Consider the following 14,924-nt stretch of genomic DNA (forward strand, 5'->3'; position numbering starts at 1 on the left):
GCTTTTCCTGTATACATTTTCTGTTGCCAGCCTAACTGGTTGTCATATGAACTCTTGGGTTGTGTGGTCATTTTCGTTCAAATAAAAACCACCACCTGCTTCATCAATCCGTCTGTGATGTCATCAGTTCTGCTCTTTGGTGTTGACCTTTGGCCTTAAAGACATACACAGAAAAGCCAAACTTGATTCTGATCTACTAGATGGGATGTTCTTCCCCCCCCCCCCCTCCCCCCCTCCCCCCCCCCCACTGTGGTCCACAGGTTCTTACAAATCAGCGATTCACTACAAAGACCAACTCTTTCTGACCATCAAAGACATCAAACTGATTAAACCTCCAACTCCTCTGCTCCAATTAGAGTAACTAGTATTTAAGCATGTGGTCTGAATTGCATGTCGAGACTGAGAATGTTTTCTCAATAGCCTTAGTAAAGGAGAGCCTACGATTCAAGCAAATGTCAAAAGTGTCCAATCAATTTCTCGAATGGATAAGTGCTCTTCTGCAAACAAAAGAAAATAAGCTATTCGTCATTTTATTGTCAGTTGATATCGATGCCATGTTGATTTCACAGTGCTTGCCATGGGCTGGCTGTTGTGTGAAAAACAAAGGGCAGCATAATAAAAAAAAAAACAAGTGTGAAAAATGCACCATCGCCAAAAAGAACAAAAATAACTTTAATCCTTGTCATTTATATATTTTGGAACTAAATTTCCCCCTAAGCTAATTAACATACAGGACCTGCAAATGATTACAATTTTTTTTTGTTGTCAACCCATAAAAAAAAAATGCACACACAAAATTGCTGGATGGAATTATGGTTTGAACTTTGGAACATTACCCTGGCAAAATGTGCCTTGTTTATGCAAAATTGCATGTGACAGGATTCTTTGGCACAAGGAAAACACAATTCTCTGCTTGCCTGCGTACGTGCGCATATGTATGTGTGTGTGTATGTGTGTGTGTGTGTGTGTGTGTGTGTGTGCGTGTGTTGCTGGAGCAGCTGGACGATGTGGAGTGATGTTGGGGGGTTCTCATAAATACTTTAGAGGTGTGTGCTAAAAGTGAAGCCACACGTAGAGTGCACTGAAGTAACCCCTCCGCCCCCACAACCCCAAAAACCCCTACACAGCTGCATATGTTTCAACCACATCCCCCCCCCATTTTAATAGTTTCTGCTATTCGGAACGCGCAGTCGTCCTCTTGTTCCTCAGCCGTTCTAACACTTCATCACCCTCCGTCAGTTCACAGATTGTAGGGCAGCGCTTGTGTCCTCCAAATGCCTGTGTCACCGGCCATAACTGCCCCCTCCCCCCCACCCCGCACAGTATCACAGGACTGCTCCAGCACAGACAGCTGTCAATCAGAGGAGTTGCTCTAACGTGATGGAGAGCCATGGCAACAGAAACTGTCCCTCTTCGAGTCACGATATTTGCACCTCATTTTGTTAGCCTGCAAAGCTAGTGAATATGATAGCCTGACTATGATTATAGGATTTCATTGAACCATAAAGGGAGGGGGGGGGGGTAGATCACAAAATACAATCGCTCATCAGGTAGGTGTCCGCCAAATCTGTCCCAGCATCACATAGTTGTCGGAGCCGCCCGTCTCCTGGCAGGACAACCGCAAAATGGCGGCCGGATACCTATATATAGAAGCGGACCGCATGCCAGTGCCAGGTCGCCAGGTTTGGTGCCCGCGCGAAACGCTGAGCCCATTCCCCTGCTGGCTCAGCTCAATCTCACCTGGTGTTTGGGGGTGGGGGGGGGGGTGGGAGGAAACGCGGACAGCTGTCGTTCCAAGTGATTTCAGTAAAGCCTGTTGAATGACTGACCTTAAAACACACACACACACACACACACGGGGCTCTCCAAACCATGGGCACGTGAGGGGGGGGGCGCGGCACCCCGTATTAAACATCAAAGGAAATGCATCTCTTTTTACTGCAGCAGGTGGAGGCCATTGGCCGGGCATCTGGGCCGTGACAGAACACTGACATGGTTTCGTTCTCCGGTGGAGCTGCTGCAGTCACACTTTTGAACTGTGCCGGTTCTTTTCAGTGTCTTTACGGTTTCAGATCCAACTGTCTGCACCTGTGAGAGTGCTGATATGTTATACTGTCAATCAAACAATTATGCACATCGATAAGAACAAATGTGAAATTTCATAATTGGTCTTGCGTTTGCACAACCATTTTGCAATTTGCTTTTGGTGGAGCTTCCATTATTAATGTCCAGTAATCATCTATAATGGCTATGAGATGCTGGTGAGCTGCTTAATGAGAATTGTAGTGCAAAGCTAATCGTTTGTAACAAACAATGATAGGTCCAGTGAGTGTTGCATAACAATAACATCCCCTTATTCATCAGAGTTGATTTTTGAGGTCGTTCAATGGAAACTATTGAAATTGAATTTAACGAGAGAACAAGGCCACCATACTACTGGTATGTCTGAGGCTGGACTAGATCAGCTTGCTGTTATCACTGACTTTGATGTTCACAGGCACTAAATTTATACCATGGCAGGACTATAGACAAAAGCAGTTTGCCAATGACAGGCCATGAGTCACTGCATCTCATCACCAAGATCAAGGCATCACCGTGCTCCATCTTCCTAATCACTCTCCCACTGTGGTTCAAGCCATACCACTGCTGAAGCTAAGCAGGAGTGGGCTTGGTTTGCATTTAGTTTGGAAAATCTGTGAGAAAAATAAGCCACTGCTAGAAGAGCTAGCTTTGATGGGCCAGTAGGGGGTGCTGTCCTGTGTGGACCAAAGAGAAATCCAATGACCAGCAGGAATAGGGGCACTGTGCTACAGGAGGTGCTATGACTCTAATGCACGAGTGTCAAACTTCAGTCTTGGGGGGGGCTGCAGTGTCTATCGGTTTCTAGGGTGTTCTTGGCGCAAGTGTTTCATTGCAAGTCCCTGATTGGCTGCGGAGTCCACACACCTTGGTTCTCAAGGCCTTAACTGGAAAGGAAACCAAAAACCTGCAGGCACTGCGGCCCCCCCTTGGGGTTCAGTTTGACACCCCCGCTCTGATGGCTCATTAAGATCCCATGGCCACTTTCCAAAGAGCGAGGATGTTCATCCCAGTGTCCTGGCTGCAAAACACTGGCTCTCAACATCTGGCCACCTACTCAATCCTGTGCAGTTCCAGACTCACTACGATTCTCCAGGTCATCGCCACAAAAAATGATTTCTGAGCTCTGAGTTCTCACCTAACAGACAAGGGTAAATGGATAAAATAACCATGCTGGGCTGTCTGATCCTATAGGACAAGAAACCCTCCAATAGGGTCTGTCTGTCATGGTTGGTACAGCACAATACAATATAGAAACTTGACCAAAAAAAAAAAGCACCCACCCATCCAAGGGCATGCTGGTTCCCCTGCCCTAGTTGGGGGACACTGCAATGAACAGGTGAGGAAGGATATAATCACAGTTTCCAAAAAAGCAGAACAGGAAGGAAGGGAGTTTGAGCCTTTCAAGTGCTTACAGAAGTTCTCAAGGTCAGGGCTGAGAGTGAAACAAAACCTTGGTATTGTGACAGGGCTCCTACACACTGGGGAGTTCTGTGCAGAGACCTCAACAGACCGTGTCTGTGACTGATAGGATACAAGCAAAATGTATCATTTAAAAAAAAAAATTGCTTAGCAGGTGCCCTTACCTGGGGCAATGTACATAGTTTACCTTCAAACTTTTAATTCATTTTCAGAGGGAGATGTTTAATGGAGCCTCTCAGAAATGACCTTGCTCAGTGTTACAAGACAGGCGCCCCATATGTTTCTCACATCCGGACGTTTCTGTTCACGAGTTCGGTTCCCAGACCTCTGCATCATATGCTTTCGATGAATATTGCATTAACGGAAACACGTGGAGTTTAATTGCTCTTCATGCTCACATTGGCTCTCAAGCTGTCGTTTCGACGCAGAAAATGTATGAGCATGATTAGGATATTCAGCTAGAAAACGTGGGTCAGCGGCTTCACTTTCACGATCGAACAGGTCACATCGCAGAGGAGGGATGCATGGCGTGCGTCTAACTGCTGAGGCAAGACTGAGTCGCTTGGCCGCGAGAGTTGGCGATCCGACAGGCCACAGGCCCAAACGCTGCCGAATTTCTCCAGAACTGCAGAGGAAGGGGCTGCTTCGGGGCTCGTTCGGTTAAGGCGCCATCCTGTGGAGTGGAGTCTCGTGACCTTGGATCAAATCGGGACTGTGCCAGTGCCGACTGCGACCGGCATCTCCACCGGGTGATGTGCAGTGGGTGATTGCATCAGCCGGTGTACGGGACAGTTTGGTCTGTTAGGGGTCCCGCTGGTCAGTCGCCCGCAGACTGCATGTTAAAGCCGAAATTTCTTCCTACGACTCTGTAGTCTGTTGCTGTAGTCTGCGGGGTGAAAAAGACGCAGACTGGGGACCGGTTTTGGGGGAGAGCCGCAGCCATCTACACTTTCTGGAATCGGCAGTGGGGCTCACGCATGAAGGCAGCTGTGTTTGCAGACGGTCGGGCCTTCCAAATTATGGTGGGAAATGGGACATGCTCAGCCCCACGTCGGGCGCCAAAACTCCGGAGGAACACCTGCGACTCTTTCCCCTGGAATTAGCTTTTAATTTTTCTTCTCGTGGTTTATCGTTTTCCGTTTATTAAGACCAAACGAGAGCGCGATTATTTTCGACTGGCTTTTTTGGTTTTGGCTCGTAGGAGGAAGACGAAGAACCACCCCAAGCCAGAGCGTCTTACGACAGCGAGTTCCCGACTGTTGACCTGATGTTCCTCTAATGTATTACAATCCCCCTCGGAATGCTGTTCACCACTGTCCGAATGTCAGGGCTGGAGAGACGGGGGGGCAGCGTTACCCCCCCGAGAGGGAGGTCAGTGCGTCGAGCGGCGTCACACACAGCAGCGGAGACAGCGCTCTCGAGTTTCACCGACCGTCCCACACACGCACTGGGGACAAGGCCTCCGCAGTTCAAAAGAATTTATGAAAAAATAAAAAAACTTGAGAAAAATGTTCTTAGCAATCGCGAAATGAACGAGCATACAGAGGGTGGAGGGTGGGGGGTGGGGGGTGTCACGGTATTGCTTCTATGCAGCATCGAGCCGCGACGTCTGGCTGTCATGTTGTGAAAAGGAAACGCTGGGCGTGTTCTTCACCGCTGTTTTTAGGCTGCAAAGACTTTGTTCTCCATTGCATCGCACTCAGCCATCATTTTGTGAGCAGCTTTGGGGAGGGGGTATTTTGGGGGGGGGGGGGGAGGAGCGGCTGTTTGCTGGGTGCTAGACAGACGCTGACAGACAGGCCTGTGTTGTCTACACCTTTGATCTGTCAACGTTTCCACCGCGAATGTGCACCGGTTGTAAAATTATCGGAAGCGAGAGCTCTAAATGCAAGCGGTTTGATTCAACGCTGAGGATCCTGTCAGATTAAGATGTTTCAAAAGTGACCCAGCGAAGGAGGAGGAACACAAACCTGCCAAGTAGCGAGAGATGACAGGAGGGGAAGATAAATAAAAGATAAAATGAAAGCAGTGCTCAGATTTACATTTTTCTTGGTCCCTTTGTTTCAGAATTTCTGTCCTTGTGTAGCCAACCGGTGTATGAGAAAGTAATAATGTGGTACCCCTACTGACCAAACACACTTTGTTAGTGGTTTATCTTGCTCTTTGTGTAGACATCCTTCACTCTTCCCTTGTACAAGAGTGAAAGGGAAGGGAGGGGAGGGGAGGGGGGGGGGGTGTTTCAGATCTGTTTGACAAGGGAGTATTTTTGAGCGCATTCTTGCATTTGAGAGAATAATTTCCCACAAAAAGTCAAAAATCCAGCCTGCCAAGTTCATCGAAAAAATGCAAGTATTAATTTTAGCCCGCTCAGAACTTTGAGGAAAATCCTTTATTTCAAAAGTATTACTATTCATTTTGCCAAATTCACTGGATGAAATCTTAATATTGAGGAGCAGCAATAGTTGGTCTTGGTATCAGTAGTCTCCGCAAAATGTCAAAATGTCAAAAAAAAGGAGGCAAACTACAGCACAGGTGAAACATGACATCAGACACGCAACTTGTTTTTAAAAACTAGGAAGCATTTTTTTGAACGTTTAGAAGCCTTTTCAATCTGTTTGTGCTTTTCTTTCGTTCTTGTTTGCAAAAATAATGACAAACTATACACACATTTGTTTTGTCCAACCCTGAAAATGTTTGGTGGACATTTCTCTTTATAAATATTCACGGTCGTCCCCCCTGCAGTTAGTTCTTGAGTTGAGCTCGATGTCACGCAGTGAGGGGATTGGATATTCCGGGCCAAATGGAACCAGTGCCACGAAATCTTGTAGGTCACCTTTCACATTCCAGCTGGAACAGCAGCTTGGGTGGATAAGGCCAGCTGTCAAAAATCCTTCGTCTTTTACAAACTATCCGGTGGCCTTTTTAATGCGACACGCCGACCTTTGACCTTTGAACGGCTGTGGTGAAGTTGGGGTGGTCAGCGATGGGTTTTCCTATAAGACCACCTTGTTTCCGTTGTGCTCAACGAATGGGGTGGTTGTTGTCCTTGTTTATCAAATATAGCCTCTGGATAAATAAGCTTATTTGTTATTATAAATTATAAATCCCACTGCCAGGAAATAAAACTGGTTACTGTATAAATATTAATATTGTGGCAATACAGACAGAGACATTAACTGAGCAAAATTAATCTGGAGATGTTAATCCAGTCTCAGATTTTATGGGAGCCCTGGCATAAACTGAAACACATTATCACATCACTGCAAACACTTACGCATCTGACAACACATTCCTTTACAAGTGTAGATTTACAGAGTAGATTTGGAGCAGAAGAGCAATGCAAAGAAGTCTATTTCACCTTGGCGTGCCCAATGAGTTTAATTTTAAAATACATTTCACAATATTCTTCTCGGTATAAATGTATATATACATTTAAAAAAAATATTTCCAAATTGCAAAACCAGTTAACAGCTGAGGTTGTGGATACAGTAAAGAGTCCTTTTAGCATTGGAGTCAGCTTTGCAGAAGGAGGAAACTAGGAACTGTGTTGGGGGGGTGGGGGGGGTTATACCACTCTCCAGCCTGTCAATCATGCTGATGTTCTGTGTGCCACAGCAGTGGTTTAAAAGGCATGATGGTGAGAAAACAATCCCGGGCGCATTTACACCTGCGATGGAACAATAGCCCCGCCCCTCGCCTTCGCCGTCTGCTCAGTTCCTGGGGGAAGGATGCAGTCACGCGATGTCTGCCGTCTTCAGCCAGAAACAGATGTGTTTCACAAGAAGAAGAGTGTGTCGTGTGTGTGTGTGTGTGAGTGTGTGTGTGTGTCCGTCTGTCTCCTGGTCTACCACAAGAAACACCTTGCATCCCCAGCGCAAGTGAAGTGTCTATGCTGGTTCTCTCTTTTCTTTTTCCAATCAGGAATACAGCCATCCCTCCATCCCTCCATCCATTCATACATCATCCTTTAAACTCAGGGGCAGGCCAAGCAGCTCTGGGGTGCCAGAGGTATTTCTGTCATCGCAATGTTCTCCCAGGTTGATTACCTGCAGATGTTCAGCCTGAATGTTGAGCCCTTTGAGTGATGAAGCAGCGCATGCACACGGTCACCTGTGTTAATTGAGCTTAATAATTGACCCTGTTGTGAGGTTCCAGCGGGGCTTTTGATAGAGCGAGATCCAGAACCTGTGGGGTTTCAGGACCATGTTTGCTTACCCGTTTTATAAAAATAGCCTCTTTTGCATTAACACACACACACACACACACAGGACAGTTCCAGGAGTCTATTAAAGCAGACACACACAAAAAAAAAGAGAAACAGTGGACTGGGAGCACGTGTGAACTTCACCCAACCCTGCAGCTGCGTGGGTTGGGAATAAAGATAGAGAGAGAGAGAGTGAGAGAGGGAGTTCTGTAAAAAAAAAATAAAAAGCAGAGATAGTCCTGGGTGGGATGTACAGAGCCAGAACACATTGGCAGGGGACTTGGTGTGAAACTTTAATTATCCAGAAGGCGAATTCATTTTAAGCTCAAATTAGACATGAATGCTCGACATGGCATTTATGACAGAAGCTACATGTACGTCTTCACGGGGAACCTCAGGCAGCCCTGTGAGCTTCTCTGCTTCAGAGTCATTTCCTGGCTCGTCTAATTTCTGTTTTTCCTTCGTGCAGATTTCGATCTCCCTGTCGGACACTGAAGAGCACTTAATATCTCTACGCCCCTCCGCCCTCTGGCCGGCAGGCCGAGCGACCTGACAGCCCCACCTCCACAGACGCCTCGACAGCCCCACCTCCACAGAAGCCCCGGCAGCCCCACCTCCACAGAAGGCCCGACAGCCCCACCTCCACAGAAGTCCTGGAGTCTACACCGGTGCAGTCCAGTGAGATCCGTGAGCGAGCGAGAAGCTAACAGGACACCGTCCACCAAAAAGGTTTAAACCGTGGGCGAGTGTGTGAGGTCAGGTTCTAGACTGGGTCCCACTGGAAACGAGGGAGGGACAGAGCAAGAGGGTGGGCGAGAGAGTGTGAGAACGAGAGAGCGAGCAAGAGAATGAGAGAGAGAAAGAGAAGAAGTGAGTGAGAGTCATAGAGACCCACAGAGGTAAAGACAGGAGGGAGACCACTAGGTTCCAGCATTGGCGGGGGTGGATATTACAGGCTCGACTCCCCCTCAAACGCACACAGCCATCAGGTGGGGGGCTTGGTTATGGGACGGATGGGAAAATAACCTGGGGTCAAGCCTCATTTAGATCCCACCAGATCCCCACGCAGAGGGGGATTCTTTACATGTGGCCACCCACTGGTGAAAACTGGCAACCCAGGGAGAAGAGCAGGGGAGGTGGGGGAAATTTTATCAGTGTGTTCCGAATACTTGCCTGACAAGCTGCTGACAGTGATGCCGCAATGTCATGAGTAAAAAAAATTCTCAGGATGGCAGTGCACTCAGGATCTGAAGACAAAGTGAGGCAGAAAATCATTCTCCCCAACATAAAAAAAACAGAAGGAATACATCTATGGTCGGCCGACAGTTGAGTAGCCCTGGTGTATACCATGTGTAACTCAGCAGCACCACCTAGAGGGTCAAGTTGGTAAGAGATGCAATATAGAAAATGTGTAAGTCAGAACCTACTCTCTCAACAAATGTATTTTAAACCCTTATTTAACATTTTGCTTGAGTTATAGCGCCAAGCTTCCAAAACCACTGTGTGGCTTAGTTTTTAGACTTTACAGTAGTTTGGGAAAGCATCTTAAGCCATTTACACAGGTATTGAAACGAATGCTCTTCATTTAGGTTTTGGTTTTTATTGATTTACATAAAGTGTAATTTCAATGACAACGTATTCAATTAACCTACAGAAACACATGTAAGGCTGGAATGACATGAGAATTAAAGGGACATGTGCAATACAATCTAGCAGCATTATCTGGAATTTTAATAACGATGTAAATTAATGCCAGTAAAGTGACAAAAAAAGGAAAAGAAATATGAGAGGAATGATCTTCCAGGTGAGGACACTTTACAAACACCGCGCAAACATCAGAACTTTTCTGTGGCGGACCGCTGGTGTTCCCTCGTTCTCTCGCACAGCCGCCGAGGGCCTTCAATGGACTTCGCGGCTTCTCCATGGCAACGGCGGGCGGCTGGGGTCAGTCAGTTTTTCACGTGAGCGGAGCCGGCTTTGACGGTCTTCTTCAGATGGTGGTAATTGGGCAGGATTTTCATCAGGAAGTCCAGCTGGAGGCTCTGTGGCTGTGGAGGACAGCGAGACAGGAAATGACACACCCTCCACAGCCTTCTTCATAAAAAAAAAAATAAAAAAATAAAAATCCCACCACATTTATTTCACATTACTACAAGACAACATGCATGCCATATGCTCTTCCCCTGGGCATTCCACCCACGAAACCCTGATTATGTGAGGAGTCAGGCCATCACCGACACCATTACAAAACAATCAAAAGGCTTTGCTCTCCAAAAAACACCAAGGCTGCTAGCCATATGGAGCGCAGCCATCTTTACTGCCAATATATCAAGGATCACAAAGGAAATAAGGCTGTGGCTTTAATGCGCTACCCCTGACATTTAAGCCAAGATGTAATCTTGTGATTGCCATACATAAACTAAGCTAAAAACTAAAGGCTGAATTCAAATCAACATTTGTCCTCAACTTTAACGATTAAAGGCAAGACTTCACAGTCACTAATTCTAACTGAGTTTGAGAAGAACGCTGGCATTTACTTATAAATAAAAGTTAAGGACAAATGCTGATGGCTCCAACCCCATTTTGGAGTTCACGAGCCTGGTCCGTCCAATCGCTGAGCTGGTTTTCAGAGCGACCCCGATCGCGACCCGACCACGGAAGGGACTTGGGCTACCTGCGGCTTCTCGGTCTGCACCCGGCGCATGCAGTTCGACCCGTAGATGACCGTGTTCTCGGGGATGACCTCACAAGTGTTCACCTGGCAACAGGCTCCAACAATGCAGCCATTGGTCAGGATGACATTCCGGCCCACCACGGCTGGGGAGAGAGAGACGGGCCGTCACCAGAGCAACACCGGTATCACAGCAACGCCACGCCTCACCGTTAGTCTGTGTGTGTGTGTGTGTGCGCGTGCGTGTGTGTGTATGTGTGTGTGAGTGGTAGACAGACAAAAACCTCTGCAACACACTCCACTAACCTGCCAAGACCCCAAACCATTTCACCCCCCCCCCCCCATGTTCTCTATTAAATATGCTGGTTGTTTACTGAAGCATGGCAGGTTTAGTGGACTGCTTGAGGTACACTGAAGGTTCATTGTAAGTAGCTCTCCATAAGATACATACGAATATAATGCGATGTAATAGCAGAGATTAGCGTGTGCACCTTTAAACCAAATTGACTTGATGGCAACAGGGACATTTATTCAGCAGTGGATGCTTAATTGCAGGCATGACTCCAGTACCCTACTGTATGTTTCATTATTCAATAACCCGTCATACCTTTCGACTCTATGACGTTGTTGTCGCCAATCTTCAGGGCCTGGGATTCTATGAGCATCAGTTAAGGGACTGTACACTTATCCGTGGTGAATACAATAAAATGGAGTGTACTGTAAATCAGGGGGAAGTGCCACAGTTCACAATCCCAGTCAATGGACAGCTATGCAACTTTCCCGGCATCTTGGCCCTTTCCAGTCAGTCGTCAAAGACTGTTCCTAATGTTAGGATCGGGGGGAGTGTCAATCAACAGAGACTATTATCCACAATGCAATGGGGGAGTACTAAAAGGATACCGCATCCAACTTCAAAGACGTTGTTGGTTCCAATTGTCATCGTCTTGGGTTCCGTGCCCTCTGCGTCAGGCATTATGTTCTCGGGGTACCTGACGGTACAAATCGCGGTGTTTCAACACGCGGGGAAAAAAATGTCCCTGGAAAGTTAATAATAAAGGACTAAGGCGCATGACGTCAGCATCAGATAATTCCTCACCCGTTAATGATAAGCGCTTGCTCTTCGATAAGATTGCCCTCTCCGATGACAATGGGCCCTGCCTCGGCTATGATGCGAGCTTTGGGATGCACCACTGTCCTTGGACCTGCCGAGGTAAAGGGTTCTAGCTACAAATGTCATACCATTAAACATACGATGTTTAAATTTAACTCGACAGAGGTAACGTCAAGAGATAAACAACAAAAGCGCGATCTAGGCTAGTTGGCAACGTATCCATGTGTTTATGTTACATGACACATTATAAGAGGAGAGTGGAAGGGTATGCTGGTTATTTTATGAATGCTGTCATATGAGATCACACACAGTTAGCTGGGTGGTTCAGTTATCAAAGTCTTACCTATAGACACATCCCCTCTTATCTCGCTTTCAACGCAGACCACAGCTCCAGCTGCGAATTTAGCACTGCTGTATGAGAATAATTAAGTTTATGAACCGCATTTTATCACCGAATAACGCACTGTGATCAACAACTGACGTTAGATAGCATAAATACGTAAGTATAGCTAACATGCAAACTTGGCTGCTGTGGTGGGTGTAGCCGCCAGAGCATCTTGACAGTGTCAGAATTAGCAAACCATTTTACACTAACGACAACATTCGCACAAATTCGAGTAGTCACCATTTTGCATTTGTGCTAAGCGAATTATGGAAATATAAACATCGATAGCATCACGACATCGTTTGGTTACCTTTTTTGGACCATTTGTTTGGCACTAATATCCGCCATCTTGATAAGGATTATAGTGTAGCATCGATACTCGATTTGACTCCCTGTGAAGGAGAGGAGAGGACGCTAATATATGGTCTATGAATAAAACGACTGTCTGCTGCCACCTGCTGTAAGCCAGTGGTAGTGAATAAAGACAGTCGTGTGCGACACTCAAAAAGATGTGCATCGCAAAGATTGCTTTAAACGTTATTGATTAACTGGACGAACAATGTTTTGAAGAGTATGTACACGTACAAAAATAGTCTTAGTTTATTATGGAAAAGCAACGGTTCTGTCACGCACACACACACATAAGTTTAATATTCACACATTTAATGAGATATCCTGTCAAATTTATTTTCTGTACACAGATTGTCTATCCTCCTCCTAATGGATTTTGCCAAGCCCGTTGACATCACTCACAGCTAAAATGAGCACAAACATCATTACATTTAAATCTAAGTGGGTGACAGTCGGAGACCAAATGCTTGGTAAATGAAACCGACAAGCCTCTTCCACTGAGAGCCAACACTACAGATTAACTTGAAATGCTTTCTTTAGTATTTATGCGCACGCGTGCACACACACACACACACACACACACACATCCCCCCCCCCCAGCCCCCCCTTCACGAGGCAGGGTTGCAGCAGCGTAACATCAATCAGCTTCAAATAAAATGACAAGTCATTCAGATTAAAATCTTCGTCTGGCACAGGTCCTGCCCTTTTATATTGAGTTTTAAAATATCAACAAGGCTCCTGAACAGAGGGTAGAGGACTCAAACCTCTCCATCACAAGGCCCCCTATAACAAGTAATGTGTGTCAAAGGACCCCCCATCTCAATACTATGGTTAATAAATATAGACATTTAATCAGTTTAAATGTTTAGTTTACAGCACAAATTAGTGTGCTGTATCAGTTTACAGCCTAGTGGTTGTGGTATCCACCTTGCATGTAGGTCTAACAGGTTGTAGAGCTGAATTGTAGGTGCGGCACTTTAAACCCTTACTTTAACCACTAAGGGCTGCCCTTCATATATGCACAATACCTACAAAAGGCCCCCTACTTAGCGTACAACTGCTGAACTACTGTTTGAAATATGACCCCCCCCCATATCATGATCATAATCGCCCAGAGGGAAAATGGAGGGGAAGGAAAATAAAATTGCTCGGGGGTGACACTGAAGGTAGGCTTCATTCAGTACCCATCAGTATAATAATTAGTTCTTACTGTAGAAACTAAAGGAATGTTCTTGCGCATAGGAATTTTCCAGGCACACAAATGGGCCAGTGTAAATATATAAATTTCAAAGGCCTCTGCATTCAAGCTCCAGGTTTGCCCGACATGGTAGAGGCTGGATGAAAATTAGGTTCACGGGTGGCGGGGTTGTCACGGTAATACTTTGTTCTGCCCGTTTGAAATTAAGCAGGTGACAGCATCTGTGCCCATGGCCCCCTGTCGCAGCACCTGACCGCGAATAATGGCCGTTTTTTGGGGGGGGGGGGGGGGGGTGGTTAAACGCGACATGCCAAGCTCCCAGCGGAGTTTTTTTGGGGGCTGAGCCAGGGGAACTCACCACGGTCATTTCACGCCCGGAGCCGCGTGCATCTGCTCCGATGTTTGGGAATATTACCTCGCTCGATTCCGCCTCACGCCTCCCTCCCGATGCCAACGCCATCTCGAGATCCGAGATACCCGCGCCGCGCGATTGTAAACACCCGCGGAATTGCTCCACGGCAACAACAGCTGGTCTGAATTTAAACCGAGTCGACGGCGGATCGCAAACATTTCGCTCAGAGGAAGAAAAAAAAAACCTCCGTGTTTAAAATGGGAGATGTGTATATACGGGCTCTGTGGTCTGAAATGAAGATGTGCCTGGTTAGCTGCCAACGCATTATGAGTTCGGGTTAAAATGGACAAACAGCAGCTCCATCATACCCGAGGCCAAAATGGTGTGGTCTGCCATTTATTACCCCCCCCTCCCCATTTAAAAAAAAAATCCTTCGTTCCATAAAACACATGCATAAAATGCCAAATCTGTGCACAGGAACTTTAGATCATTGTTTCAGGGTTAAATGCTTTAACAGCTATGCAATGCAATCAATTTCTCTGTGTTAGTATCAATGTTTTAACTTTCATATTTCAGTTATCACAAAATGGCGTTGGCTCAAATCAGCAGAAGCACTCATGGACCTGGTTAGTCCCCCCATTGCACTGTAAGCCTGTTTGACAGGAAGCAGTTCGCATGCAGTAAAACTTGAATACACGGACTGACGAGATACTTCTTTCTGTTGGCAGAATCATTGACAGTATAAACACGCGTTAAGACTCACAGCAAAGGGCTCTGTAGTGATGTGAATATCTTGGCCGTTGGCTTTTTTTTTTTACTTCTGTAAATCATTGGGGTGAACTCAAATATAGCACGATTCCCTGTGCCTCCTCCAAGGTCTACACAGACTGTTTTTGGCTTAGAGGAGAATATCATTCGTGGACAGAAGAAACAAATATTTACAGCGTGAGCACAAATATGTAACCAAAGCAGATTTGCACATAATTGACTTAATGTTGGAAAAACAACAGAACTCTTAGGAACACAGAGAGAAGAGAAAGCTTGGCTTCAAAGGACACTGCTGCTGTGGTGAAGTCTTCTGCTGCATTACAGCGCCCCCTGGTGGCCGCTGAAGCATTTGCATGCCTCGTGCAGCCTCATAACATTGCCAC

The 14,924-nt window shown here is 46.3% G+C and overlaps 1 protein-coding gene across 2 annotated transcripts; it reads right to left on the reverse strand.

Annotated features, from left to right (window-relative positions):
* Positions 1 to 9,285: 9,285 nt before the first annotated feature.
* Positions 9,286 to 12,264, reverse strand: LOC118227086 (dynactin subunit 6-like). Of its 2 annotated transcripts, none has more exons than XM_035417211.1 (7): positions 12,183 to 12,264; positions 11,831 to 11,895; positions 11,473 to 11,578; positions 11,277 to 11,365; positions 10,984 to 11,031; positions 10,380 to 10,522; positions 9,286 to 9,753 (listed from the first exon to the last, which is right to left on the reverse strand). In XM_035417211.1, the coding sequence occupies exons 1-7, from the start codon at positions 12,218 to 12,220 to the stop codon at positions 9,655 to 9,657; spliced, it is 588 nt and encodes a 195-aa protein (XP_035273102.1). In that variant the 5' UTR covers positions 12,221 to 12,264; the 3' UTR covers positions 9,286 to 9,654. The 2 variants fall into 2 exon arrangements, with proteins under 2 accessions (XP_035273102.1, XP_035273101.1); XM_035417210.1 differs by having other exon boundaries at positions 11,831 to 11,898.
* Positions 12,265 to 14,924: the final 2,660 nt, after the last annotated feature.

This window comes from Anguilla anguilla, chromosome 5, assembly GCF_013347855.1.
Source record: "Anguilla anguilla isolate fAngAng1 chromosome 5, fAngAng1.pri, whole genome shotgun sequence".
NCBI lineage: Eukaryota > Metazoa > Chordata > Actinopteri > Anguilliformes > Anguillidae > Anguilla > Anguilla anguilla.

What these genes read in the sequence shown, in the direction of transcription:
- LOC118227086 (XM_035417210.1), bottom strand. Translation starts at nt 12,220, where the DNA reads ATGGCGGATATTAGTGCCAAACAAATGGTCCAAAAAAG. An exon ending in AAACAAATGGTCCAAAAAAG is followed by an intron (nt 11,899 to 12,182) that starts GTAACCAAACGA and finishes ATTCTCATACAG; the next exon opens with CAGTGCTAAATTCGCAGCTG. An exon ending in TGCAGACCGAGAAGCCGCAG is followed by an intron (nt 9,754 to 10,379) that starts GTAGCCCAAGTC and finishes TGTCCTCCACAG; the next exon opens with CCACAGAGCCTCCAGCTGGA.